General features: G+C 40.0%; 2 protein-coding genes across 2 annotated transcripts in view; one reads left to right on the top strand and one right to left on the bottom strand.

The window, feature by feature from the left end:
* LOC113683219 (uncharacterized) overlaps window positions 1–21,782 on the top strand; it is a 29,250-nt gene extending 7,468 nt beyond the window's left edge. The window contains exons 11-34 of the mRNA XM_089180920.1: window positions 1,713–1,761; window positions 1,894–1,980; window positions 3,103–3,336; window positions 3,984–4,538; window positions 4,754–4,783; window positions 4,901–5,086; window positions 5,618–5,647; window positions 6,091–6,248; window positions 6,674–7,049; window positions 7,699–7,740; window positions 8,254–8,471; window positions 8,887–9,262; window positions 9,629–10,018; window positions 10,851–11,396; window positions 13,136–13,189; window positions 13,613–13,690; window positions 13,953–14,033; window positions 15,255–16,784; window positions 17,757–18,428; window positions 18,540–19,091; window positions 19,222–19,257; window positions 19,353–19,703; window positions 20,167–20,302; window positions 20,815–21,782. Of these exons, the coding sequence (XP_089037046.1) occupies window positions 1,713–1,761; window positions 1,894–1,980; window positions 3,103–3,336; window positions 3,984–4,538; window positions 4,754–4,783; window positions 4,901–5,086; window positions 5,618–5,647; window positions 6,091–6,248; window positions 6,674–7,049; window positions 7,699–7,740; window positions 8,254–8,471; window positions 8,887–9,262; window positions 9,629–10,018; window positions 10,851–11,396; window positions 13,136–13,189; window positions 13,613–13,690; window positions 13,953–14,033; window positions 15,255–16,784; window positions 17,757–18,428; window positions 18,540–19,091; window positions 19,222–19,257; window positions 19,353–19,703; window positions 20,167–20,302; window positions 20,815–20,926 (6,879 nt within the window). The 3' untranslated portion in view covers window positions 20,927–21,782. The remainder of the gene's footprint in view (window positions 1–1,712; window positions 1,762–1,893; window positions 1,981–3,102; window positions 3,337–3,983; window positions 4,539–4,753; window positions 4,784–4,900; window positions 5,087–5,617; window positions 5,648–6,090; window positions 6,249–6,673; window positions 7,050–7,698; window positions 7,741–8,253; window positions 8,472–8,886; window positions 9,263–9,628; window positions 10,019–10,850; window positions 11,397–13,135; window positions 13,190–13,612; window positions 13,691–13,952; window positions 14,034–15,254; window positions 16,785–17,756; window positions 18,429–18,539; window positions 19,092–19,221; window positions 19,258–19,352; window positions 19,704–20,166; window positions 20,303–20,814) is intronic.
* On the bottom strand, window positions 21,509–25,812 carry LOC113683225 (uncharacterized). Its single transcript, XM_027200439.2, has 5 exons — window positions 25,427–25,812; window positions 24,137–24,216; window positions 22,864–23,026; window positions 22,281–22,504; window positions 21,509–21,636 (listed from the first exon to the last, which is right to left on the bottom strand). The coding sequence occupies exons 2-5, from the start codon at window positions 24,189–24,191 to the stop codon at window positions 21,611–21,613; spliced, it is 468 nt and encodes a 155-aa protein (XP_027056240.2). The 5' UTR covers window positions 24,192–24,216; window positions 25,427–25,812; the 3' UTR covers window positions 21,509–21,610.
* Window positions 25,813–25,917: the final 105 nt, after the last annotated feature.

The following is a 25,917-nucleotide window of genomic DNA, read 5'->3' as shown; positions in this document are numbered from 1 at the left end:
GCGATAAAGTCGATCTCTCGGGCCAGCCAACAGGCAAGTAGATAGACAAACAAACAAACAAACGGACAAATATGGAGGTTCCTCGTATTAAACCATTATTCCACAAAGGGTGAGCAACAAAGCCCTTGAACTTTATGCAGCGCCTGATCACACTGTTAGTCACTACAATTGAGTATAAGAAGCGGCAGAATGGCTAACGAAAAGGTAATTAATTATTGCTGAGTCTGGGATGAACGCGCAGCTTGAATAATGTTGACGCCGTTCGTCCTTCAAAATACTTGACGAAAGTGAAATCCTATTTAACCCTTCTACCTGGATAGAAACCAGCGCTACGAGACAACCCTGAAGAGAGAATTTGATGGCAAAATTGGAAACATTTTCTTAATATACGGACTCAATTTCAAACAGTTATTTCCTTAATAATTTTCGTCGAACTGATTTGAAAGTGTTTTCACCAGTGAGCCCTTTGAAAGTTCCTTGTCCTCTCATGGGAACAGCAATTTTTTTAGCTACATGATAGTTATCTAATCATAGCCAAAAGTGATATTCGTTCAAAGAAATAAACCTCTTATATACTTCATAATTGCAATTTGTAAAAATGACCGAGCAGAAGTAGTCAGTACTAGTTCGCCAGGTGACCGTCTGTGACAATGGAGACAGCTTTGTAATTAACAATTAGTACTGGCCATCCGTAGCAGATTGAGGAGAGAACGAAGCCACCGTAAAACTATTGAAATCATTTATGAGGAAATGAATCCTATTCAGTAACGGGTAACATCTATTACATTACTCCCTCGAAAAGGATGTCTTGATGAAAATGCGTTATGTCTTTCAAATACGATGAGATTCCAGTATCGGATACCAAAATCAATTCTGCCAGCGACTCTGAGCTTGGCCGCGGGCACCTGTTGGTCCGCCAACTTTTCTACGGTGATCGTTTGTGAATATAACATGGCATCTTAAACTTCGAGATGTTATATCGTGGAAGTGGAAGTATTTAGTCGAATGGGGCTTGTTTACTTAGGATATGCAAACGAATGTGATTTGAAAATGCAAAGAGGTTGGAAAACAAGGGTCGACAGAGAATTCACACATTTCTTAATCGAGCTGTCATTTTCATCATTATCTCATCATTTCCTGAAATAGCATACAATTGAACCAGTCACAATCCAATAAAAAGTGAAGATCCGTCATCGAAATTAGAAAAAATTGCAATGAAGTTCCTGTATAAGAAACTATCTAAAAGAAATACTATTTAAAGTTGAGTTTTTTCTGCTATGTAATAAGAAACTCACCGCGTCAAAGATAACAAAATCATGAATTGCCTTTTATTGTCAAAGGAATCTTAAATTAAGCTAATTTTATTAAATTATATCTGCTTGACGAACCGCTTTGTGAGTAATTGGAGCGAGTTTGGAAGTTAACCACCCGTGAAGTGTAAACACACGCTTCAACAGTAATAAAAGACCACCTCACAAAGACAAAACCGATTGAATTTCATGTACCTGCAAGAGCCACTCAATCGCTGAGTCTTCAACTATATCAAATGCTCTTGTACTTAGGGAGGCGCCGGTGCCGTCTTCTGTAAAATACGGCCTTGATCAAATATGCATCGTTGTTCGAATCTTTATTGTACTTTAGGTCCATGAAGACAAAACAACAGTCAGGGTAGCCTTCAACATGGCGTAACCTAATCTTGTTTGTGGCTCTAAAACGAAAGAGGAAATTTTTTAAACCGACGTGAGCTTAGTTTGAGTTCAAGTAAGTGGCTTCATCTTCTCCGTGATAAAATGATACCCGGTACTAGCCAATTTTAACTATGCTTTGTTCGTTTATCTTCGATCGAACATTTGTTTAGTCTTGGAAAGGTGTTATTTGAGTTTCTCTCAACAGGAATGAATGTTAACCTTTTTTTCGTATTGGCGTGGAACGTCCTTGTCATCTTTAAGATCTCAACAGTTTCTAGTGCCTTGAAAAGAGGTAAGGTCAAGATTCTAAAGCGACTATTGTTCAGCGAAATGCTATGTAATTACTTTTTAATCAGTAACAACACGCTTAATTTTCAATAAAGAGAAAAGTATCAAATTACAACTATTTGACTTATGATTAGCTGTTGAATGTTTTAATTTCAGGTTTAATCTTATTGTGCCATAATGGCTAAATTTTACCGCTGGTGCCATTTACTGTTACAGTATATTCAGAAACAAAATTAGACGCCACTAGTTAAGCGCAACGATTATGCCCTCTTGCCGGTATATGTTAAATCTGTGTCACTGCTTTTAGATCTAAAGGAGTGTATGATCTTATCACAGGAAAGGTTTTAATTCGGACTGCGTTTCAGATAAGCAACGAAATTTCGACCAACGTCAATTGAAATTATACCTCGTCAAAGGCTCTCTTTTGTCTGCAACCAGAAATTGGAAAAAAAAGGTTGCATTAGTGTTCCGTATACCCCAATTAGACCTGTCGATTCAACTGTTTTCGCAACAATAGACAATCGCTGCGAAGTACTGTTAGTACTAGCTCAATTGATGCAGTTTCAAGCGAGCACATCCATTTCGGTTTGCTTTCTGGTGAATCATCTGACCTTAACCAAATTCCTTATAGAGCATGTGGTACCTCCCAGGTTCCATGAATTCTGAACAGGAGGCAGCGAGCGACCAGGCTTTTTTATGTTTCTTTCATCATCGTTTTCGCGTCTCCTCAAAAAGCTAACTACGAACTAAAAGTGATACTTGATTCAAAAAGAAAAAAAGAAAATGTTGGTAGCTTAAAGAATTCATTCGAAATGCCATCGTTAGCTAAGGTAGTGTGTGTAGCCTCCCTTCCGCCTTGACATATGAACTAAAGTATAAGTCTAGTCTTCCCTTATAATTTAGGAACCCACGCATTTTCAATATACAGTCATTGTTTTGTAAAGGTCCTGCTGGTTAGTTTTATAAAAGAACTAATCGTACTGATCGCACATCATAGTATTTGGAAGCTTCAGAGGAAACTTGCTTGGTCTGGGGAGTTGGCTGTTGGCTATATGCTCAGCGGGATGATGAGAGTGTATCCCACTTTGATAAATTTTTTCTTTTTTTTTTTTTTTTTTTTTTTTAGCTCTAAAAGCTCAGAACGCCGAGAGCAGGTTTCTCATCGAAAGAATTGGTTTGAAAGCCGCTTATTCCATCAAACCGCCTCACATTAAGTCATCACCTCTGGAGAGAAGACGAAAGCAACACTCAAAAGAAAAATCTCACTTTCAAACATTATCCGGTCATGTGGGAGTAAAGAGGCAATTTAATACACAAAACAGTTTGATTCCACGACCTTTTGATGTATCTTCAGTGAAAGGTAAAATGCCAATATAAATAGTGACATGTTGGCAGTTATCATCATGCATTATATATGAATATAACTGCGTTTAAAATGAAGTTCAGATTACATTTTAGAAGCCCACATGAAGTGCAGTTTTAATCAAATTGTTGTTTTTATTTGGAAAGTTATAGATATACCAGGAATGCTACATATTAAGAAGACACCTGTGACAACGATATAAGACAAAAAAATAAAACGAATATGACAAACACAGCAGAACAAACAAAGCAGAATTCAATCCCTTCAACGTCAGCCTCATTATTCGACTAGGATTTCGAGGCACTGGGTTGTTTATTTCACCGTAAAAATAGTGTTTTCTATCACCGAAGGCCAGAGAACTTTGTCTCCTTGAGCCATACCTTGAGATTGGTATTGAAATATTTGTAATATGACTTTTTAGGCCACCTGGCTAAGATCGACGGAGAATTTCAGATTCGAACCCTTGTGTTTGTGTACTTTTTTAAACAAAAATTATTTTGCTCTTAAAGTGCTTCTCCCCAGCCAGAATATTACGTCTGGGGATCAAAAGGCTGTCAGGTGTACCTGAGAAAAAGCTTAATATGTGAAGATCGAATTAAGCCGTCAGAAGTTATGGTTCCACTAACCTTCTATCTTTTGCCCAGCCTGTAAAACCCAAATAGATCTTGGATTCCTCATAGACGGCTCTGGAAGCATAGAGATGTACGGGAAAGGGAATTTTCAAAGATGTTTGGATTTTGTGAAATCTCTTACGAAAGCTTTTGTCGTTTCTCCCACGGACACAAGAGTTGGAGCAATTGTATTTTCGTCTCGAAGTGAACTTCAATTTGACTTCAAACAATATAGCACGCAGCAAGATTTAGAAGCTGCGATAACTCGCATAAAATATCCAGGTTACAGGACAAAAACTGGCGCCGCACTCACAATGGCGGCAGACAAACTATTTAATGACGTTAGACAAGGCGTGCCACGCGTCCTTGTTGTCCTAACTGACGGCGCATCCAACGACGACGTAGTTAAACCGTCCGAAGAACTTAGAAACGCAGGGGTGGTTATATTCTCTGTTGGCCTGGGGACACATTTTAGATTAGCGCAACTAAATGCGATGGCAAGTGAGCCAAAAGCGGAACACGTGTTTACAGTTGATTTCCCCCAAATGGACACAATAGTTACAGCAATGCAGAAAACCTTGTGCAAAGGTGAGAAAATAATTACAGCTTGGAATTCGCCATTTTCCAAGAAATGGAAGTAACACGTGGCTGGCCCATAAAATCATATGATTCTGATATCGTTGGGCTCTCTCCACGGTTTGTCATCTTACATTGACTAAATGACTGAAATTCAAATTTCTGTTTGAAGTATGAAGTTTTCAATTTGAACATTATTATTGACAGTTTTTTGTAATTTCATACAGCTGCTGTAAAGGCTGCCGCCGAGGGAACAAGTAAGTATACTTCAATTTTTCCCCAGTCTTAACGTAAATTACCCAATCATGTCGAGTCCCACTCTGAAAACTTCAAGCTTTTAAACCTGACCCGCAACACTTCCATCCAACGTATAGTAAGAGACTTGCAGAGGGATTTCATGAAGAGCCTTACCAACCGACGAGGCGGTGGTTTTTCAATGTCTCAGACCACTACTACAAGTGGAGGCAGCTCCTCCGGAGGAATGTCTGCTGGAGGTGGTTCTGTTTCTGGTTCCGTTCATGGAGGCTCTGCTAGTGCATCAGGTGCAGCCGGAGGCGGCGGTGAGTAACTTTCCGTGACAAGACAAGAATTTGACGCAAGATGATCTACGTTCACAACGAAGTAATGAAGAATTCGAACTTTATCCCGCCACATTGGGCAAGTGGATCACACTACATTACGACAAAACATATATTAAAGGGACGCAGAAATACAACTGAGACAAGACACGTTCCTTGACAATGGATCCTAGGATATCGTCATGGTATCGCACCATACAAATGATGCACAGATAACGGAAATAATCTGTGACATGTTTACATTGGACAGGGAATCTTAATGGATCATATAAACATCTCATTAGCTCATGACAGTGGACGAGGAACAAATAGAGGCCAATAGACGATACAGCTATGACCAAAACCCAACATACCCTACCACTGATATTGCGACTCCCTCGTCAAGCTAACAATGCTGTGCATTAAATAGATGTATAATACGTGACATCGGTTTGTCTAATTTAGTTGTATATTTCTTCTGTTTATTTTTGATAATCATTTAATTTTACCTACCAATTTCATTTTTTTTTTCAGCTGGGGGAGCTGCTGGTGCCTCGGGAGGAGGTGTGTAGCTTCTTTCAAAAATTACAGTAATTTGGTCTTACTAAGAAAACTAGAGCTCGTTATGCGAGTCTCTTCACGTCTGATTTTTGCCCTCTGCTGGAGGTATTTTCATTTTGTTTACCCTTTTCCATTCTTTCATGATATTCATTCTACAATTCATTCGTGGATCTAAGAGTATGGGCGTAAACTGTTCGATCCTCCCGTTCAATGCCACGGTTCTATGCCACCATTTAGTTATGAGTTTTGACTTTGGTATTAAAAAATGTTCAGAAAGCCTTTGCTTGTTCAAATAAAGTTATGTTGAATTAAGGTTTTATGTGATGTTATAGTTGCGTTGCAAACCGGGCAGCATCGACTGAAGGATGGTGAGAACATTATACAACAATCAAGTAATTAGAAAATTTTTAATCTTCCTGACCGTTTTTTTTTTGTTTTTTTGCCAGGAGGATGTGATCTTGCCTTCATGGTGGATATTTCATCAAGTATTGGTGGCGATGCGAACTTTCAACTCGTCATGAAATTTGTCATTAGCATTTTTCACTCATTCACTCTTGGCGGTGGAATACGCTATGGTCTAGTGACGTTTGGAAGCAGTGCTAAGGTAAAAGTGAATTAAGGTTACCCTCTAAAGGTGCTATGCATCGAGTCAAGCACAAAAACATTTGTTGAATGTAAATTTTACCCACGAGAATACAAGTGGCCGCCGTCAAGAGGTGTCTTCGAGGAAATCAAAAACAAAACCGTGAAAGCATAGTGTTGATTTTTCCAAGTGTGCTAAGTGAAATACAAAACTTTGTTGAGAGGTTGGATTCTAAATGCATAACGTCATCGCGATAGATACGAGTGTAACTGACGGCCATCTTTAGTTTCGAGTAATTATCAAACGCATGGATTCAACAAGTGATGTTGTAGGGCTTCAATGAATAAGTGTTTCTATTTAATGTAATCTTTTTTTGCTCAAGTGAGAAAATTACACATATCCTAGTTTAGTAAGTTCATGACCTTGCAAAATTCTTTTTACCTTAGGTGGTCTTTGGATTTACCCAGTATTCCTCAATCTCAGAGATAGACTCGGCAGTTGGCAGTGTGACATTAATGAGCGGTGGCTGTGCTGCAGGTGCTGCGCTTTCTCAGTGCAAGTCATCTCTCTTCGAGGGTGACGCCGGAGGGAAGGCACGTGTCCTGATTGTTCTAATTGCTGGAAGTTCTACTGATGACGTTTCAAGCGCCGCTGGCTCATTGAAAACAGCCGGAGTCAAAATAATTGCTGTTGGAATGGGCAGCTCATTTGTTCAGTCACAACTTACTTCCATGGCATTCTCTTCATCCTACGTCCTTACCGCCGCTTCGTATGGAGGTTTAGCTGGCATTACCGGAAGCATTACCTCACTAATATCTCAAGGTTTTTGAGAGTTTGTCCATATTCTTTATTGTTTCTTCGATTCTAATTTAGGGACACTTTCTCTTCGGGTAATTTGGTATTATCAACTGAGTTGATAACGTAAATTAGCCACCTTAAAGAGTTTAAAAGCGGCGTTTCGAGCGTTAGCTTTTGGTCGGAGCGAATGACATATGGCTTACGCTCAAAACGTCACTTTTAAACTATTAATGGTGGCTAATTTACGTTATCAACACATTTGATGATATTAAATAACCCTGTTATACTCTCCCACCGACGCAGGACCACAATTTCTTAAGAAACTTTCCCCTTTTATTCACTTTCCCTTCGACCCTGATTTTAATTTCTTCCTGGCTTTCCCTCAGTGCAGACAAGCAGGGTTACTATGAACCAAGGGATCATCGAAAAAACAAATTTAAAGCTTCTCTCAGAATTTCGTGTTCTTTGATATGCACATATGTTCAAAAGAATTTTTTTAAAACTTCATCGATTTTACATGAATTCGACAAAAATATCATTGAAAACAACCTATGATATGCTACAACGCTGCAACCCCTCCTTTTCCTTATCTTTGAATTATCGTTTGCTAGAACTGAAGTGTTTAACTTTATGCTTAGTCGTGCACTGATTTGATACAATCTTGAAATTATAGCCGGCGGCATTACCGCTAGTGGGGGTGCTGGAGGTGCCGGAGGTATGGACTCATACGAATTATGCTTGTCATCCTTTCCATCCTCGATCGTGTTTGTTTTGATTTCGTTGTTTTTGTTGATGTTGTTTGTGGTTTTGCTTATTTGGTGTTTTTGTTTAACTTACTAGCTAGATAACTGAACTGACGGTATCGTACTTCTATTATAGACATCATGCTTTAAGACAGGCTCCATTAACATCCGAAAATCAACCCAACTAGAGGGCCTGAAAAAGCAAGTTACGGTTGAGGGAACTTCATTGAAGATAAAATTTATTCCCATAGGCTAATCGTGGGTCTATTGAAGTTTCTCTAATTTCTTATTCCTCTTTAAGCGGTGCATGTGTAAAAAGCATCATAATTATACATGATATATGCGCAAAACGCCAGCACTCCACTATTACAATTATTTTGCTTGTCATAATAATAATAAGTTTAACGTAAAAGTTCTGAGTTAGATATTGATTCAAGCCTTTGCTATTCCAGTTTAGTAACTGGTTGAACTTTCATACTTTTTAGGTTCCTGTGATCTGGCCTTCATGTTGGATGCCTCGGACAGCATTCAAGGGGAAGCAAACTTCAAGTTGTGTATTGAATTCATCTTGGTAATATTTCGTGCCTTTGGTATGAGTGGCGGTATACGCTTTGCTTTAGTCCTATTTGGAAGTTCAGCTCAAGTTACATTTGATTTCAGCAAATATTCTTCAATCTCTGAAGTTGAAACGGCCCTTGGTCAGGTATGTGTACTATTTTATTTGCATTATCCCATAACACTGCATCTGAAAGTGTAAATTAGTTTGATTTAGCGAGAGAATGACGAGGACACTTGTCGTGAAACTCAAGGATAAATATACCCGCGTACAATTCAGATTAAATTAAAAACACTACGGATCAAATAAGGACACCTGGCCTTCCGAAAGCGGTAAGGAATATCTCACAGAAGATAAATCCCAGTCAAAGAGGTGATCAAAGTAAGAGACCGGGTTTAAAAAGGAAATATCTTATAGATAAACTTTGACAAATAGGTGATCAAACTGGAAGGGATTTTTTTAAAAATAAGAAAAATTTTGAGTGCTATCGTCTCGCAGCTTAAATCGCTTTGTAATAGCTGCGTATAAAGATAACTGTTGATTCTTCTTTTTAAACCTATAGGTTAAACTCGTCGGAGGATCTTGTGCCGCGGGAGCAGCGCTTTCCACATGTCAATCGTCTTTGTTTGCAGGCGCTGGGGGAGGTGGTGGTGCCGCTGCCGGTGGTGCTGCTGTAAGTGGAGGGGCAGCAGCTGGGGCGAGTGTTTCTGCGCGCCTTCTTGTAGTAATGATGGCAGGAAAATCAACAGACTCCGTCTCAAGCTCATCTGGTGCACTGAAACAAAGTGGTATTAAAATCCTATGTCTTGGAATGGGAGGAAGCGTCGATGCGGGTCAGATGAAAGAAATGGCTTCCTCCGCCGAGTATTTTGTCTCAGTAGGATCGTTTGCAGAACTCTCTGGGTTCTCGCAGCAATTTATCAGCTTAATTGGATCAGGTGAGAAAGGAATATGATTAACTGCGAACACGAAGTAATAAAGATCCATTTCGATAAGATTACCAACGCTGTTCGCAAAACATCGCACAACACATTAAACAATTGTTATCTGTCCCGGAACACTTTATAAAATCGTGATTAGGTAAGGATTACATATTTGCGGCAATGTTTTAAATAATATAAAATGACTTTTTTTGGAAAGATAGTGGTGTACTGAGAAGCAAAATAGTTGTCTTCCACGTGGTTTCCGTCTGGAAAGGCATCTTAGAGAGTCAGCTTCAGTCAGGTCTAAAAAGGCTGCCAAAGTATTCTAAACTTTTCCAAAACAGATTAAGGCGTATGTGATTAATTTCTATCTTAAATAAGCTGGAGGAATTTCAGCCAGCGGAGCAGCTGGAGGAGCCGCCGGTGCAGCTGGAGGCGCCGCCGGAGGAGCAGCTGGAGGAGCTGCCGGTGCAGCTGGAGGTGCCGCCGGAGGAGCAGCTGGAGGAGCAGCTGGAGGAGCAGCTGGAGGAGCAGCTGGAGGAGCAGCTGGAGGAGCCGCCAGTGGAACAGCTGGAGGAGCTGCCGGTGGAGCTGAAGGAGCCGCCGGAGGATTAGCTGGAGGATTAGCTGGAGGAGCAGCTGGAGGAGCAGCTGGAGGAGCAGCTGGAGGAGCCGCCGGAACAGTTGGAGGAGCCGCCGGTGCAGCTGGCGGTTTAAGTGTTGGAGGAGCAGCTGGAGGAGCAGCTGGGGGAACAGCTGGGGGAACAGCAGGTAGGTGCATTAGTTCACATTGCATATATGAGTTTTGATACAAATTATATCGGGTAGTGTGCCATTCAGGGTAGGTGTGCTAACGAGGTTGATTTTGACGCCAACCATAAAGCCATATTTACATTTGACAAGATCTTTACAATACGAGACATTTTCTGACATCACAGCTCGAACGAACTTGACTTTGTACTCAAAATGAAACGAAGCTTCACTGTACCAAAAACGTGTGACAAAAATTCCAACTAACTGAATGTGAAAATTGCATTCTGGATACACTGTTCTCTCCTGCTGCATCAAAAAGAAAAATTCGAATTTGCAGTATTAATTGGTGACTTTTATAGCATTCTCATCAAGATCAACATACATTTTGGAGCGTTTTTAACTACTAAGCTGGGTGTCGACACACCAGAATTTGTGATAGTATTGTATGTACTGGTCAAGACTGTGAATTAGTCAGACGATGGACGCATTGGATGGTCTCAGTGTTGTAACATACATAACAGCTAAAGATATGAAACTCTTCGTATCGCTTTAAATGGCCAATATTTTGTAACTCTGTTTGCGAAATAGGTAAGCAGGGCTTTCAAACAAGTCTACTTCCACGTAAGACGACTCTCAGAATGGCAAAACAAGAAGAAGCAGGCCGTGGTACAGAATGATAACAAATACTCCTTAGTATCCCCTTCGTATATCTGAGTACAAGAGGCTCGCATTACGACGTGAAAAAAATATGATGTTTATTCCTTGACATTTATCTTGTCAAAGAGGATGCTGATAAATAACGGCTTCAAAAAATCGTTGTTTTAAAACAAATTAACATGCTTTTTTAAAGGAGCAGTCGATCTGGCTTTCATGCTTGATGCCTCTAGCAGTGTAGGTGATGATGCAAATTTCCAGCGGTGTCTAAGCTTTGTTAGAGCAATCTACAGCGGTGTTACCATTTCATCAGCGGCATTTCGCATAGGATTGGTCTTGTTTGGCGCGTCCGCCTCGGTGTCGTTTGACTTCAGCAAGTACAGCTCAGCATCTGAAATTGACGCAGTTATTATAGGAATGAAAATGATTGGTGGAGCGTGTGCTGCAGGTCAAGGTTTAAGTACATGTCAAACTCAATTATTCGCCCAATCACGTCAAAATGCTATCAAAGTCCTGTTGGTGATGATCGCTGGAAGATCAACAGATGACGTGTCAGGCGTAGCAGGAGCTTTGAAAAGTTCTGGGGTCAAGATCTTCTGTCTCGGGATAGGAAGTTCTATTGAAAGAACTCAGCTGATATCAATGGCTAACTCAGAATCGTACATTCAAGTAGCACCCGACTATAGTCAGCTAGTATCATTGTCCAGTCATTTTTTATCACTGCTTGGTCAGGTAGCTGCCGGTAAGTAAATTTTGTACCTACTTACAAAGTATACTGTAAAGGAGGGGAGTCGATTTTACATTGGTAACCCATACCACAAGTGAACGATATGTGTTTGAGGGTATCTCATGGTCCGTGACAAATGTAGGAGGCTTGGTGCCACATAAAAGCAGCCATGAGCAAAATAGCGGGCGGATATTCAGGATTTATAGCAAAGGGGAACACTTGGAAACTATTTTTGTTAAAATAATGGCAAGGCTACCACCACAGGTGCAGGAATGACCGCTGGAACAAAAAAGAGAGGGAAGAATTGTACTTGGGTAGGCAATAATGCAGCTGCAGGTACCTTGACATTCATTCCTGGAGAAGGTAGGAGAGTGGATGTCCTTGCTAGATGAGGTACGAGAAGAGGAACTACGGGTGGTGCAGAGGGACAACTGCACTTAGGAATCATACCCAATAAAAGTTCCTCACTAGGGTGGTAGGACCATTGGATCAGAAGACGGTGTAAACGGGACTTACTAGGTTGTCACCAGGCTGAGCTTCAGTGGTGAAATGACAGGAAGCCTGGGTGGAATAGGCGTGGGTTTCACGGAATATATACCTCTTGGAGACGACGCAACGAGTGTCCCTTGCAGGTACAGGCATGACCGCTGTAGCAACAATAGGTGAAGTTGCAACAGCCACAGATCTTCCCAGACCTATCCTAGGTGGAGGCGGAGTCGGAATCAAAGTTTTTTTTTGCAGAGAAATATTACAATATATTGCCTTGTTGTTTCATTTTCATGGCCACTTTCTGCATTATTCTCAGCATCATTTACAAAACGATGATCATTTTCCCTTCTTCCCCTCTCCTCTTCCAAGTAACAACTTGAAGTCCCACTCGGTGTTTCTTTTGAATCCTAGCCTGTTTAGAACACTCTCTCGTTACAGTTCTGGCTTGAATCGGCGTCTGCGACATATGGAGTTAGTAAGGTCTTTTCAGGGAGGCTTATCGAGAGAATCGTGAGGGAACATGTAGAAAATGAATGATGAATGAATACGACAAACGTTTGAATTCATGCTTCAATGATGGAGAAATAAAAACAAATTTTCTAGGAGTATGTCCTTGGAAACGAAACGTTTAAATGAAATCTTCGTTTCCGATACTCAAAGTGAATATGAGAATGGTCTAGTGTTGCATTTTTAACATTTGTACTGATGCAAAAAGGTCAAATTAAAACTGTCACAGCAGGTCGTCATGCCTATGCAGAATGCATAGACACTAAGTCTAATGCACAATATCCTCCAAATCAACTTCTAACAAAACCCCTGCAGCAATATCTAGCGAGTGCGGCTCCGAACACAATTGCAGCTACGACAAAGAATTACAAACTACAACACTGCAACGTTACGTGACATTTCACTGTAGTATATAACACAACGTTTAGCTTTATCGTGACTTTACATGGCTTACTTATATAATAAACATTACAAGACAACATGATATTGATTTCAGAGTTTAACATTGCAATACAGTATAATCGAATAACGTACCCCGTAATTATCAGGACGTTTTTTGTGCGCTTTGAAACATTTAGGGGCGAAGTCGCTTCTTTTATTGTCCTGGAGTGTTCGTAAAAAAGCTGCGTAAGTTATTTCAGTCAGGCATTTGATATAGAAAAATCTATAAACATTTTAATCAGTTTTACTTAACTTATGGACACTTAAAGGGCATGATAAATCCGTCCCGTAATAACAATATCTTTTATTCAATAAAGCCGGAGGGATGGCAGGTGGAGCTGGCGCTGCCGGAGCAGCAGGGGGAATTTCAGGTGAATTGACAACCACAAAACTATTATTAAATTTAAGGTGAAGCCTATCGGAGCAGTTGTGTTCATTTCTATTTGAACTTTCTTATGTACCCTGGGTGTAGTGATCTGGTTTTTAGTAACATAGCACATGAACCTCACACTCGTATGAGGTTTTTCGAAAATGCATTGAGAAGTTTTAAAGCTTTGGTATTGACTTTGAAAGTTTAAAGAGTCCATCAAACCAATTTTGAACTGCTTCCTTTCAGACAACAGAATAAGGAATGGGAAATTGAGCTCAATGTCAAAACGACCGATTTTGCATGTGTATCTAGTGATGTCTTGATTAATATTTAGTGGTCTTTCGGTAAATAGTCATATTAGAGACGGTTGACTTTTTTTTGAGTGGACTGAACGTTTTCCATCGCTTTCATCTCTCCTATTCAGGTGGGATTGCTGGTGGAGCTGGAGGAATGGGCGTTGGAGGATCCATTGGAGCAGGTGGAGCAACAATAGGAGGGGGTGGTATGTTAAGAATGTATGATATTCTTTACACACTTTCACAGTTCATCGATAATTGCCTCCCTTGCCATATTTGCTTTTGTTTTCATTTTTTATTGGCGTGCAACCCTTAATTAGGAGACAATCATTTTTTTCCCATGATTACCACTACTGTTCATTTTGTTTTATCAATCCTTTCACACTAAAAATATAAAAAAAAAAACAAGAAAAACTTTGCAGTGTAAAAAAAGAAACGACGCGATACATTTTCTTATTTTTCTGTTAGGAGGAGTTGCAGGTGGAGTCGGTGGAATGGGTGTTGGAGGCTCCACAGGCGCAGTCGGTGGTGCCATGGGTGGAGGAGGAGGTGAGTTGAGCAACTGCTTATTTCAATCTTTCAAGGAACAATTTTTCGTTCGAGTGGATCCTTTTCTAAGGCTGTTTTCTCAGAAACTTTCGTCTAAGTTTATCCGAGATCAAATCAGTCAGTCACAAGAATGTATAACACGTATAACTGTATTCTCGAAAAAAATCTATAAATACAGGCGAAAAAAAGGTTCAACTTTTGATTCGTCAAACAGTTGCAGATTATAAAAGTTTCCTTTTCATTTCACGATCTCCTATTTTCTCCATGAGCGCTCCTATTTATCCATCCAGATTAGATGTTAATTAAATACTCTCCGACAAGTCAATAAATAATCTAAGGACGAAACTTGACGGGTTTAAGTACTCTCAGACTGCCACGACCCTGTGTATGTATACGTGGGTATCTTACGTGTACCTGAGTATATCAGAAAACTGGCCAAGAACTTTATACTTGGCCTCCCCGTAAGTCGTCCTTGGTTAATATTCAAGGAATAGGTCAGAGGAGAAATAAAATGGAAACTTTTAACAGATAATTGATCCAAAAAGCTTTCAATGATCATTGTTTTCCGTGTTTTAGAAACTTAGCCATTGTAAATGTGATCTACCTTCAAGGGAGAGGATAACAATTTACAGTCCATTTCGGCACTGCCAGTATGTAGACCCGGATTCGCGATACACGAATCGTCACTTTTTAATTTGTGCGCGACGCCAGCAAGTCGAAATATGCCCGTAACCGTTACACTCTCGCTGCAACCTCTAGTGATTCATTCAACCGCATTTCAAGATGGGAAATAATGAACGATTCATGTTTTGAGACCCGGAGTCTACAAACTGCACTAAAACTAGCTGTCAAATTCTAATTCTATTATACAGGAGTAGGAGGGGTAGGTCCTGGTTGTTCTGTAAGACCGCTTCACTTGCCTCACCTCTGTGGATGTCAGCCGTTAGCGCCCATTTGCGGAACGCAAAACGTTGACGAAGGTAATCTTTTTATGCCACCTAACCATAGTAGAAAAAAAATCGTAAAAATCAATTGTATTCAGATTGAAAAATTACCAACAATGTTTACAGAAGAACAACTGACGGCTGACATTCACATCTGCAAGTTACTTCTGCATTAATATCAGCGGCTTTACCTCGCGATAACAATAAGAGACGTTGAAAGGACGTATGTGTATGTCATTTGAAAAAATTTCTCCTGGAAACTGGCGCCCACCTATAGGTGATGCCATGGCTGAGGTAAGAAAACCACGAAGATCTGCAATATACTCTGTCGAAAACAACATATCGATATCCAATGGAACAGAGAGACTAATATTTGACCGGGGAAAGGTGAATGCCACCAATGCAAACAACTCTCTCAAACATCCAGACACGAGGAAACATACGGTCCTTCGGATAACAGTTGTAAAACACGGTCGAAACCAAAGTGGCGAAACACCCCAAGTTCTGTCTGTAACCAATGATTTTAAACAGGGAAATATGAGAGAGACTGGAGCTAATGCCAGGAGCAAATCTTTAGATATCATGAGGGGAGCAAACGTTCCCATTTCCTTTCAAGTCAGCGGTAGGGGATCGGGCGAAAAGGACGTCTTACTTAACGACTTATACGGCGGCAAGCAAATTTCTTTTGATGGGCGTTCTTCAAATGAAAGCAGTGAAAACGTACCACAACAAAAAGAGGCTTCTGATTTATCAGCTCAAAACCCAGATAAGCAGCAAGGTAAAACAGATTCGAAGGTGTTATTGGAGGCGAAGTTGAATCCGCTTAGAATAGGTATTCAGCTGGATGGTGACAAAACTAGCAAAGAAGAGTCCACTAATCAGCCTACTGAAAGCATTTCTCTTCAAGAAGTTTTAAAGGATATTGACGATACATCACAAAAAGCAGATCCTTCACTGGATGAAAACAAGGGTAAAAAAGAGAACGCAGTTCTTATAAGTTTAAATAATGAGAACGTAAAAGATGACGATTCGCATGACACGCAACAACATGTGGTCAAGGAGGACGAAAACCTGGGTAAGTTACATATACAGGCAACGAGCAACAAAGAAAACAAAAATGGAACAGAAGTAAATACGGCGGGAGTTTCCATAACAACGGAGAGCAAGGGGCTTCAAACGAATGGCCTTATGAAAGTTCTTTTGACTAAACTACTTGGAAGCGACATAAAAGATGCATTGAAAGAAAAGGAATCAGAAGCGCTAAAGCCAACAGGTGGCCGAAGAATTTCCTCTTCATTAGATATGGCATCCACAACTGCTGCTGGTACTTCTGTAGAATCTCCTCCTGGAACAATGAAAGGTGTGGACACAGTCGAAATGAACAACAACGCAGGAGCAGTCAACAGTATTGAGCCACCTTCAATGCACCAAACTGGTCCTCAGTGCCTCGGAGGAGAGCCTGAACCGGACCTGTTACCTACTACCGGAACAAGAGTTCCAGGAAATCTTCGTCTACCAGGCGGAAGGGACTGCTCTCAGGGAATGAAAAGTTTACCCTCTTCAAACGTAGCGTCCAGTTCACCGACAGGCATGGTAATTGAGTCTGCACCAGGAACACAGCAAGCAGTCGGAAATGGAATGCCCCCTCCCGCCCAGGTGGTGCCAAATCCGCCTCCCCTTGTTCCCTCTAACCAAAGATTTGGCTCCACAACGCCAGCTGGGGTTGGTGTTGAATCACCGCCTGGTACCATTCATGCGGTTGGTACCAGTATTCCTGCAGAAGGCATCAGTGAATTAGGTGATAATGGTAAGATAAGATGGTGAGAGAAGCATGCGCATGGACTCTCAAAGCGATGACTGCATGGTGGCTGACAAGACTCCTCTAACATACTGGGCGTAAAACGCATGAGACTCTCTTCTACTTGAATTCAAGAGAAGACCCAAGACGCATAAAGTTTTCAACTCTACTATTGCTTCTAACTTATATTATAATATAGCTTGTTACCTTGGGCTGCAAGCGCAAAATTTGGCTCTCGTCTACGTTTTTTCTAACGCATTCGCAAAAACCCCAAAATACTTTCTCCATTATATTGCCATAATGCAATAACAAATGCACTGATTAATCCATCAATATTTAATATCAGCATATCTGGAAAGAAAACTAAAATAACATGAAAGTAGACTGAAATAAAATACGCATAAATTCGTGTGCTGCCGTTTGCTGTTTAGCGAGTTCCAATTTAACGATGAAAAGCTAGGTACTTACCTCATGACAAGCCATAAAAATCAAAGCATATTTGCTTTCACCTGTAAACTAGGCGACATTTATAACATAAGATAAAGGTACCCTTGTGTGAAGATAGAATACAGTTCTTACTAGATAGTGATTTGTGCACATTAAAGAGGATGTTGCTGCGGTTTCATAATAATATAACGTTAACCTCATTCTCACTGATATGCAATTAACATGCTGTTTTTCGCTTGCTAAAACGCAATAAAAAATGCTTGAATTTTTTGGGAGAAATAGGCTATTATTTTTTCTAGCTCACATAGATAACATTTATAAGCTACTTCTTCAGGTCCTAAGCGATATTTGATTTGAAAGGAAAGTCGTTTTTTTCTCGTGAATTTCCGAATAATTAATAAGCGTGGTAAAATAAAATTGAAAAAAAGAAGAAAAAGAAAAAAATCAAATTGCGTCGTTATAAGTTTCTGTTACTAAACAGATACTCGAGAAATTATAATCTGTTGTTCTCATTTAATTTTTAATTTTCCCTAGGAGCGTCAACAGGAGTTACTGGCGGGGTAGGGGGAAGCATTGGAGGTGGCATCGGAGGCGCGGGGGGTATGGTAGGAGCAGGCGGAACAAATATTGGAGTTGGAGGGGGGAATATAGGGGGCGGACTTGGTGTTGGAGCTGGAGGTATGACTGGAGGAGGTGGCGGTGTTGGAGCTGGTGGAATGGGTGGAGGCGGCGCTGTTGGAGCTGGTGGGATGGCTGGAGGCGGTGGGATGACAGGTGGAGGCATGGTCGGGGGTGGCGGGATGGCGGGTGGTGGCACGGTTGGAGGCGGCGGAATGGCGGGTGGAGGCATGGTCGGAGGCGGTGGGATGACGGGTGGTGGTATGGCTGGAGCCGGTGGGATGACGGGTGGTGGCGGAATGGTAGGTGGTGGTGCTGGCGGAAACGTGGGAGGGGTAGGAGGGGGTATGGGAGGAAGTATCGGAGGTGTGACTGGTGCTGGCGGGAACATAGGTGGAGGGGTTGGGGTTGGAGTAGGAGGTGTTGGTGGAGGCATGGGAGGAGGGGCGGGAGGGGGTATCGGTGGAATAGGTGGGGGTATCGGTGGTATTGGGACTGGCGGTGGAGTAGGTATCGGGGGAGGCATCGGTGGAGCTAATATGGGTGGAGCTGGAGCAGGAAGTGTAGGAGGAGCAAGAGGAATGGAAGGTGAGCACGTAACAACACCTTAAATCCATAATTTCGTTGTTCTGATTTTTATATCTAGACACAAAAGTCATGTATAACTGGTTAATTCTTCTTTCTTGTCATTTTCTATAGTCGTATTGGATTTGGCGTTCTTGGTCGATGGGTCTTCAGCTGTTGGAAACGAACAAAACTTCCAGCAGTTACTCAACTTCGTCAGCGCCGTGTCGCATTCGTTCTCCATCCATCACGACATGACTCGCGTCGGAGTTGTTGTTTTTTCTCTTGAGGCTTTTGTCATCTTTAACTTTCGTACATACTTTGATATACAAAACATCGATCAAGCATTGTCTTCTGTGCAATATCCTGGAACAGATGGTCCAGGAACATACATAGGACGGGGTTTGCTCGTTGCAAAGCACTACCTCTTCAGTGCCTCAGGAAGAGGACATGTGCCGAGAGCCATTGTTCTTCTTGCTGCCGGAAGATCTATTGATGATGTTATCACACCGTCTATGGATATCAGGTCGAATGGAGTGGAAATGTTTTGCGTGGGTATCGGCAACCTTTACAGTAAATTACAACTTCACGCAATGGCAAGTTTTCCACACAGTGAACACATTTTCAGGGGTGATTACTCACAAATGGGGCGAACTGCACAACAAGTAGTCACCAAAATATTAAAAGGTCAGAATGACACTTTTTTAATCAGTTTGTGAAATGAATAATAATTGCTTGTCTCGTTGTTGAAGTTATTTCCTTCACGGGTTGTGACGTTTCAACCGATTCTAACAAAATGTACATTTATCTTAAACAGGCATTTCTGTTCACTTCTGTCGACCCTGCTTTGACGGTGAGTTCGATAAGAACATTTTAATGGAAATTCCTTGTCAGAGGTAAATTATGATTTTTTTTAATGCATGTAAAGAACGTGTACATGTGTTATAGGGCATCAGGAACTCTGTGATTACTGTCCAAGTGAATTTCAAGATGACGATGAAGTGGAAGAGGGCTTCAAGCGTCACCATCATCATCATCATCATAGGCATGATAAAGTCCACGTTCAACCGTTTGATGGTGAGCGGAGACATTCCAAGAGAAAACGACCCACTGCCAAAATTAGTGGAGATTATGAAGTCAAGCAACTAGCTATGGGCCGACAAAGACATGAAAAGCAAAGCTATAACGCTGACTCATTTAGCAACACCAATGATGCCGTACACCCCACGACAAATCCTGACACAGATTATTATGGTGAATACAAATTTGATGACGGAAAAATGACCGTGGAAGACAATGGTAAGTATTCCTAAGAAAGTATAAAGAATTGCCAATAACTTAAGATCAGTTCGGTTTACACGTGAACAAAAATTTCTTTGACAAATGAAATTTCTCCAAGAATTTTGGACTCTCTGCTAGATCTTAGGCTTAAGATAATCAAGTATTATTTGTTGCCGCTTGGTATTCGAATATTTACCACCCGTCTAATAAACGAGGCCAGCACGGTCAACCAAGCGAGCGACTTTGGTTATCTCACAGTTTAAACTGGCCTGGTTTACTGATCGCTAATCAAATGGATCTATAAACGCAATCGCTACCCTTTCAATATTTTAGTATGTGAAAAGGAATGAATAACCATTAAACTAATAAATGATCCAGTCTACGACCAATTATAATTTTCTATCTGTACCGTTCCGAAGTGGAGGTAGCTTTAGTCGGAGAATAATGAAAGTGGGATCATGATTTATTTCTATAATGACAGACTGCAAGGACTACTCAGATGACTGCAACGACTATGCATCACGTGGTTTTTGCAGTGAGTATGCTCCGACAGCCAGCATAGGAACCATAAACATGATGTGTAAGAGAGCATGTGGTACCTGCTCATCCAATACAATGTGAGTGTACATATCCGCTTCCTTCAACCCAGTAACTAGTATAAAGATAATTAAGAAACACCTAGTTAAAATCCTTCGGCGCCCTTGAAGGTAATTCGTACCAGAGCAAGCTAAGTATTCTTATACATCACGGGCAGCTTTTGTTTCAGGCGAAAATTTTCAATTTCAAGGTTGAGTGTGTAAGTTATACCATGTCTCTAAGTGCGAGCAAATAGAGACTGCCTTTTTTCGATAACGTTAGTTTCATATTCAGTGACATGAAATGTTCGGGTATGAATCATTCGCCTTCTTTCTCTGAGAGTTGTTCTTCCATTAGACAATTTTTTTTTAATTTCAGTCGGCTTTTGAAAGAAATTTCTTATGAACAATATTATATCTTAATACATGCCCAAGAAACTATTTTACACCACATAACTGTAAAGTAACACAGCTCATCGAACAAACAATCTTTATCGAAGATATTGTATTCTGAAAGCGCTGATTGTGCTTTTTTTTTTTTCCTTATTTTGAAGGCCCAAAGAAAAGCAGGATACGTACGAGCTTAGCGAAAGAGATCCTTTTTATAAGAAAGACGAAATTGAAAACGCCAAGGATCAAAAACCAAAGCACCGAAGCACCGTTTAAATAAACTGTAACGTAATGGTCACAATAGAGAATCATTCTAGAATAACATTTCTTTCAAAGAAGATTTGTTACTGCCCCCCCCCCCCCCTTAATCACCCTCTTTTGGAGATACGAAAACAATCTAAATGTTTCTATACATACAGGTATTACCTGTACGCTGTTGCAAACTCTTGACGGTTACATAGCTAAACCATTTTCTCCATGTAAATTGTTTAGAAATCTACTTCATGTATGTGCACATACTTAAGGACAGGACAAACACAATCAAGAGTACAATCTCGTGTTGTTACAAAAGCAGATTACTGAAAAAGCAAAGAATCCAAAATCTACTCGATACAAATGTTAGGCTTTAAGCATTGCAACAAATTTGTTACGGACCTGTGCCACGCTTTACTTTTGAAAATGATACATAGCTTCTAATGAGGGAAATGACTGAAATCATTGCAGCCTTTCATTATCTCTGAATCTCATAGCTGGCGTTTGCAGACTAGCTTGTTGCACATTTTTACAAAAATATAAGTTGGGTCGATCATCTTTGGTATCACATTGTGGCTATCGAAGAGTCAGTACAACTACAATGTCTAAGGTGCAACTTGTTTTTAATTAGAATGCTTCGATTACAGCTTTGAGAAAACTTTAACGTCTACGATACTTTAAAGCGCTGTGAAGAAGTTTCTTCATTTATTAGATGTTCACTTCCTTCTCAGGTTCTGAAAGGAACACAAAGGTAAAAAAGATACTGATGTGGAATTAAAAAGACTCAGAAGAGAGAATCATAAAAATGTAATAAACTTGCCTTTTTTGACTATTCAGCTAATACACTACAAATCAATAAAAGTAATACCCTAGAAGGTTAGCTGCAATCTAGCAATTGCAAAAAAGAAGCTTGACATATATTTTAGGCATCGACAGGATACGAACCCTCACTTCCCAGATACTAGCTGGGCGCTATTATTAACCGAAACTAAGAAGCCAAACGTTGGTTGCATGGAAAATTAAATGGTGTTCTTCTTTCCCGGTGGAGATATCTGATCACAATTTGTAATGAAATAAATTTCATCCGACCTGCCGGCTGAAAATCAAGTACATCCATTGAGCTGACACACGTAATTACTTATAACTAACGGACGGCACCAAAATTGACTTGAATTGATAAGATTATTTTATGAGTGCCAAAACCTTCCACGTAACACTTATTCTTAACATAAACAAGGCCGACGCTAAAAGAGCTAAAGGAAAACAAAGGTAAAGATCAGTCAAAACCTAGAGCCAAACTGAGGATGGACCGATCAAGTGATAAATCATAAAAAGCAATTGAGTAGATCACGAATCTCTATATTTTATTTATACTCACCTTCTAGCAAGAGGTACACGAAGTTGGCGTTGGCCTTCCCAACACACTCGCCTTCATCATTGATATTACACATCGTGAAGTTCTTACCGATGCACAATTGGGATTCTCCATGAAGAGAATACTGGTCACATGACCCTGGACCCGACCAACATTCTCCATAATGCTGAAGACCAAACATAGTGTATCCATGCTGAGAGGCAGTCTGGGCACAACGGCAGGCGAGGCTAGGTAATGACGGTCAAGTTTAGAAATGAAGATTCACATTTTAAATCCATGCGGGCAAATTGAGAAGCATAGATTACAGAGTATTAATTTGTCCTGAGAACCAGATATATAACTTTGAATGAATGTTAATCAACTGAGAGCCACTTTAAGAAAGACAATGCTTACTTCATGACAAAGGTTGCGGGAGTGTTTTCAAACTTGAAGAGAATTTCAAGACAAAGACTACAAGGAATAAATAAAATGCTCAAAAGTTCAAAAGCGCACGCATAAACATACCTTTCGCAAGAAAGTCAAGATACCGATAATTATGCTTTCCCACATTTATATCAAGTTATTCGTATTCATGAACTGTACAAACCCATGCATGTAAGCTTCCCAGTTTTTCCAGTCGATCTGTTGACTTTGGGATGACCTGCCGCGGTCATTGATAAGCAGTTTAGACATGGATCTGGACCATGTCCTGTCCTGGAAGCATCCTAACTTGTAGAAGGATCGCTCGCATGTGACATGCTGACCATGCACTAGTCAAGAAAAGGAACGAATTGGTCAAAGTAAAGGAAATTATTTGAACCTTTTCGAAAGGGAAATGTTTTTCAATCTGCCAAATTAGCTACAACAAAATTCACCTCATTTTTTTTTAGAAGGACTCGGTTAAAAGAAAAACGCCGTCGTCTTTTACCGAAAAAACAAGTAGATCCTTGTATCCGCTAATTCCCTTTTTAAGCTAATTTAATTTTAAGTTATGTAGTCAATAGAACTACGATTATCAGGTTTATTCTATGATGCTTGAAAGCTGCCAGCGGGAAAAAACTAGTTATACATAGTTAGATATCAGGTGACCAATTTTTAGGAACGACTCGAGAATAGTTGTTATCACGATTTATCGCCCCTTTTTACCCTTCCATTAATTTCCACGAGATTCTATTTGCTACTTTACATTACATGGTGCATAGTCAGCCAACAGTTATCACGCAACAACTCCTATCTACGTCGATGTTTATCCCCTGACTATTTCCGTCGAAAACAAACAAAGCCAGCGAGAAAAAGAGTTTCGCTTTTTCATCTTTCTTAGTTCACGTGAAAGAGTAACGAACTCAAAAACTCAACGGAATTTCTTGTCAACGCGCGATACGAAAATGAATGGAAGGGTTAGAAAATAAATAGCCTCCCTTCTGGTTGGCTGATATGATGATGATAATGTTCTTGGCTGAGAGATTGTCCTCAAAATTTCATATTTGCCTTGAAGCTTCGATTCTCAGCCAACTTTTCATTTTTCGGACAATCTCTCAGACGCGGACATTGTCAATGGACGTACCAGCCGCCTAAAGGGGTTCGTCTATTGACTAATTCATCACACCCAAGAGAATATAATCTCTTTTCATACCTCAAGAAAAAAACTTCTTCCCCTTACCTAATTTCGCGATAACGTAGAACAACAACAAGCGAGTTAAAAAAAAAACCTTCATGGAGAGAGGGGTCAAAGGAAGGACATGGCATAGCTGAAAATGATGTTAGGATCTAAATGGTGTCACCACCGTAATTTTGATGCTAGTAGCCGGTCGGTTTACAAATGTAGTGCCGAGATAACCCCTTTACGTGGCAAGTGCAAAAGACAAAATTATAGGGTCTACCTGAAGAGAATGACATTCTGAAAACCAGGAATGCAAGGAAAAACAACCTCGTCATCTCATCAAGCCCTGAAACGAAGTTCCTAACAGAAAGTGACAGAAAAAGAGAGCTTAAGTACACTCCGGAATTATGAAACATGGAAATATACTGATTTGAATTCATATCCGACTTTAATTTCATGATAAAAATTGTGTCCGCATTGTCGATGGCGTTTAAAAGGTCAAAATTTGCATTAATAGAAAATTCGTCCATGCTCAGCACGCGTCTATCGAGGATGCGGGAAGTTTGGAGTGCACGAGAGAAGCGTAAAAGTTGCTCGAGGCGCAGGACATATCAACACCTCAAAATAATTTTTACCGTTTAATGAAGGTTACCCAAAATCGCAAGGCCTCAGTTGAAGTCAGAAAGCTTAGGTTTGTTTTCAGCCATATTCGCATCGCGAATGAAGTATCGCTAACTCCAAAATTTATTTCGTCGCTTTAAAGAACTAAATACTCATTGTTTTTCGAAACGGGTATTATTTAGCAAGTTTTATTTCTATTTTGAGCTCCAAAAGGTCTATCTCAATCGAAATAGAGCGGGTAAAGGTTTTGAATCCTCGCGGCTAAACTCAACGGGAACTTTCAGCCGAAGTGAAATCGCACATGTCATGTAATAGATGCACGGCTGTACTGTACATAGCGATTTTTACCATGCTAGCTCCTTACTGAGGAAATAGATAGGCCTTGCGCGCGCTATGTTATAACAATACTTCATCCTCTATTGATGTTAAACAATAAAATTTAATTTCCTTCCTTAACTAATGCACGGCATGATAAAGGCTTTTTCCTCAATATCGGTTCCTTGGTAAATTGAAAATTCAGAAAGCTGAAAGAATTCTGGAAGGTTCTCGAATCTTTGTGTCAACAGAGAAATTGGACATCTGGAATATTTTCCTTACTTGTAAACATCCAAATGTGCAACAAACGAAGGGCAACTAAAAAAGTATAATCTAAGGATGCAGTTATCATCGAGAAAGATGACAAGAATGACAAGCGAAGTGGTTGACTTGGTGTGTATGGTGTTTTCATTCAAAACCAGTAATGATATATTGCAGATGATATATTTAAAATCAGTATAACGATGTAAGGAAACTAGGCCAAGTGTTGAGGAGTCAGTCATTACTATGTCATCATCGAAGCTAACAAAGATACTGACTTATTTCAAAAAATGATATGGGATTTAAAATATATATATATATATATATATATATATATATATATATATATATATATATATATATTCATACTTACCTGAGTTTTTAGTTAAACGATTTGAAATTCTGCTCAACGATGATATCCGTTCGCGTTCGCCAAACTAAACTCACATGTGAAGTTTTGTTGTCTCAAAGCTGCAGTGATTTACATTACAATAAAACACTTTTCACACGTCGACGAACCAATTACCAACATTTGTCTCCTTACACGGAGAGAAATTTAGTTGGAGAATTCAGTTCTGTGAGCCAGACAATAAAAGAAACAACGAAATAATTCTCTGTATCCTGATGAAATTAAATTTCAAAGTTTTTGACCAAAAAAAGTCAGTCATTTAAAAATCTATAATCATTTTATAATTGGCTGTGCGTACGAAGTCAAATAAACAGAACAATCTCCAGTTTTCAGCTTTTGATTAAGCTCAAAGAAATGGTGATTTCAAGTCCTCATTCTCTTTTTGTAAAATGAAAATGTATTTTCAGATGACATACCATTATGATGTATAAACAAAAATTAAAAGACTCTCTCAC

The sequence above is a fragment of the Pocillopora damicornis genome, chromosome 8 (assembly GCF_964200805.1).
Source record: "Pocillopora damicornis chromosome 8, jaPocDami1.2, whole genome shotgun sequence".
Taxonomy (NCBI): Eukaryota; Metazoa; Cnidaria; class Anthozoa; order Scleractinia; family Pocilloporidae; genus Pocillopora; species Pocillopora damicornis.
This window is presented reverse-complemented; position numbering and strand designations above follow the sequence as displayed.

Excerpts from the sequence above, each read along its gene's own strand:
- LOC113683225 (XM_027200439.2), bottom strand. The coding sequence starts at position 24,191 with ATGACGAGGTTGTTTTTCCTTGCATTCCTGGTTTTCAGAATGTCATTC. Across the intron at positions 23,027-24,136 it reads CAGAATGTCATTCTCTTCAG|TGCATGGTCAGCATGTCACA; the intron begins GTAGACCCTATA and ends TTTCTTGACTAG. Across the intron at positions 21,637-22,280 it reads CGTGTACCTCTTGCTAGAAG|AACCTGAGAAGGAAGTGAAC; the intron begins GTGAGTATAAAT and ends TGTTCCTTTCAG.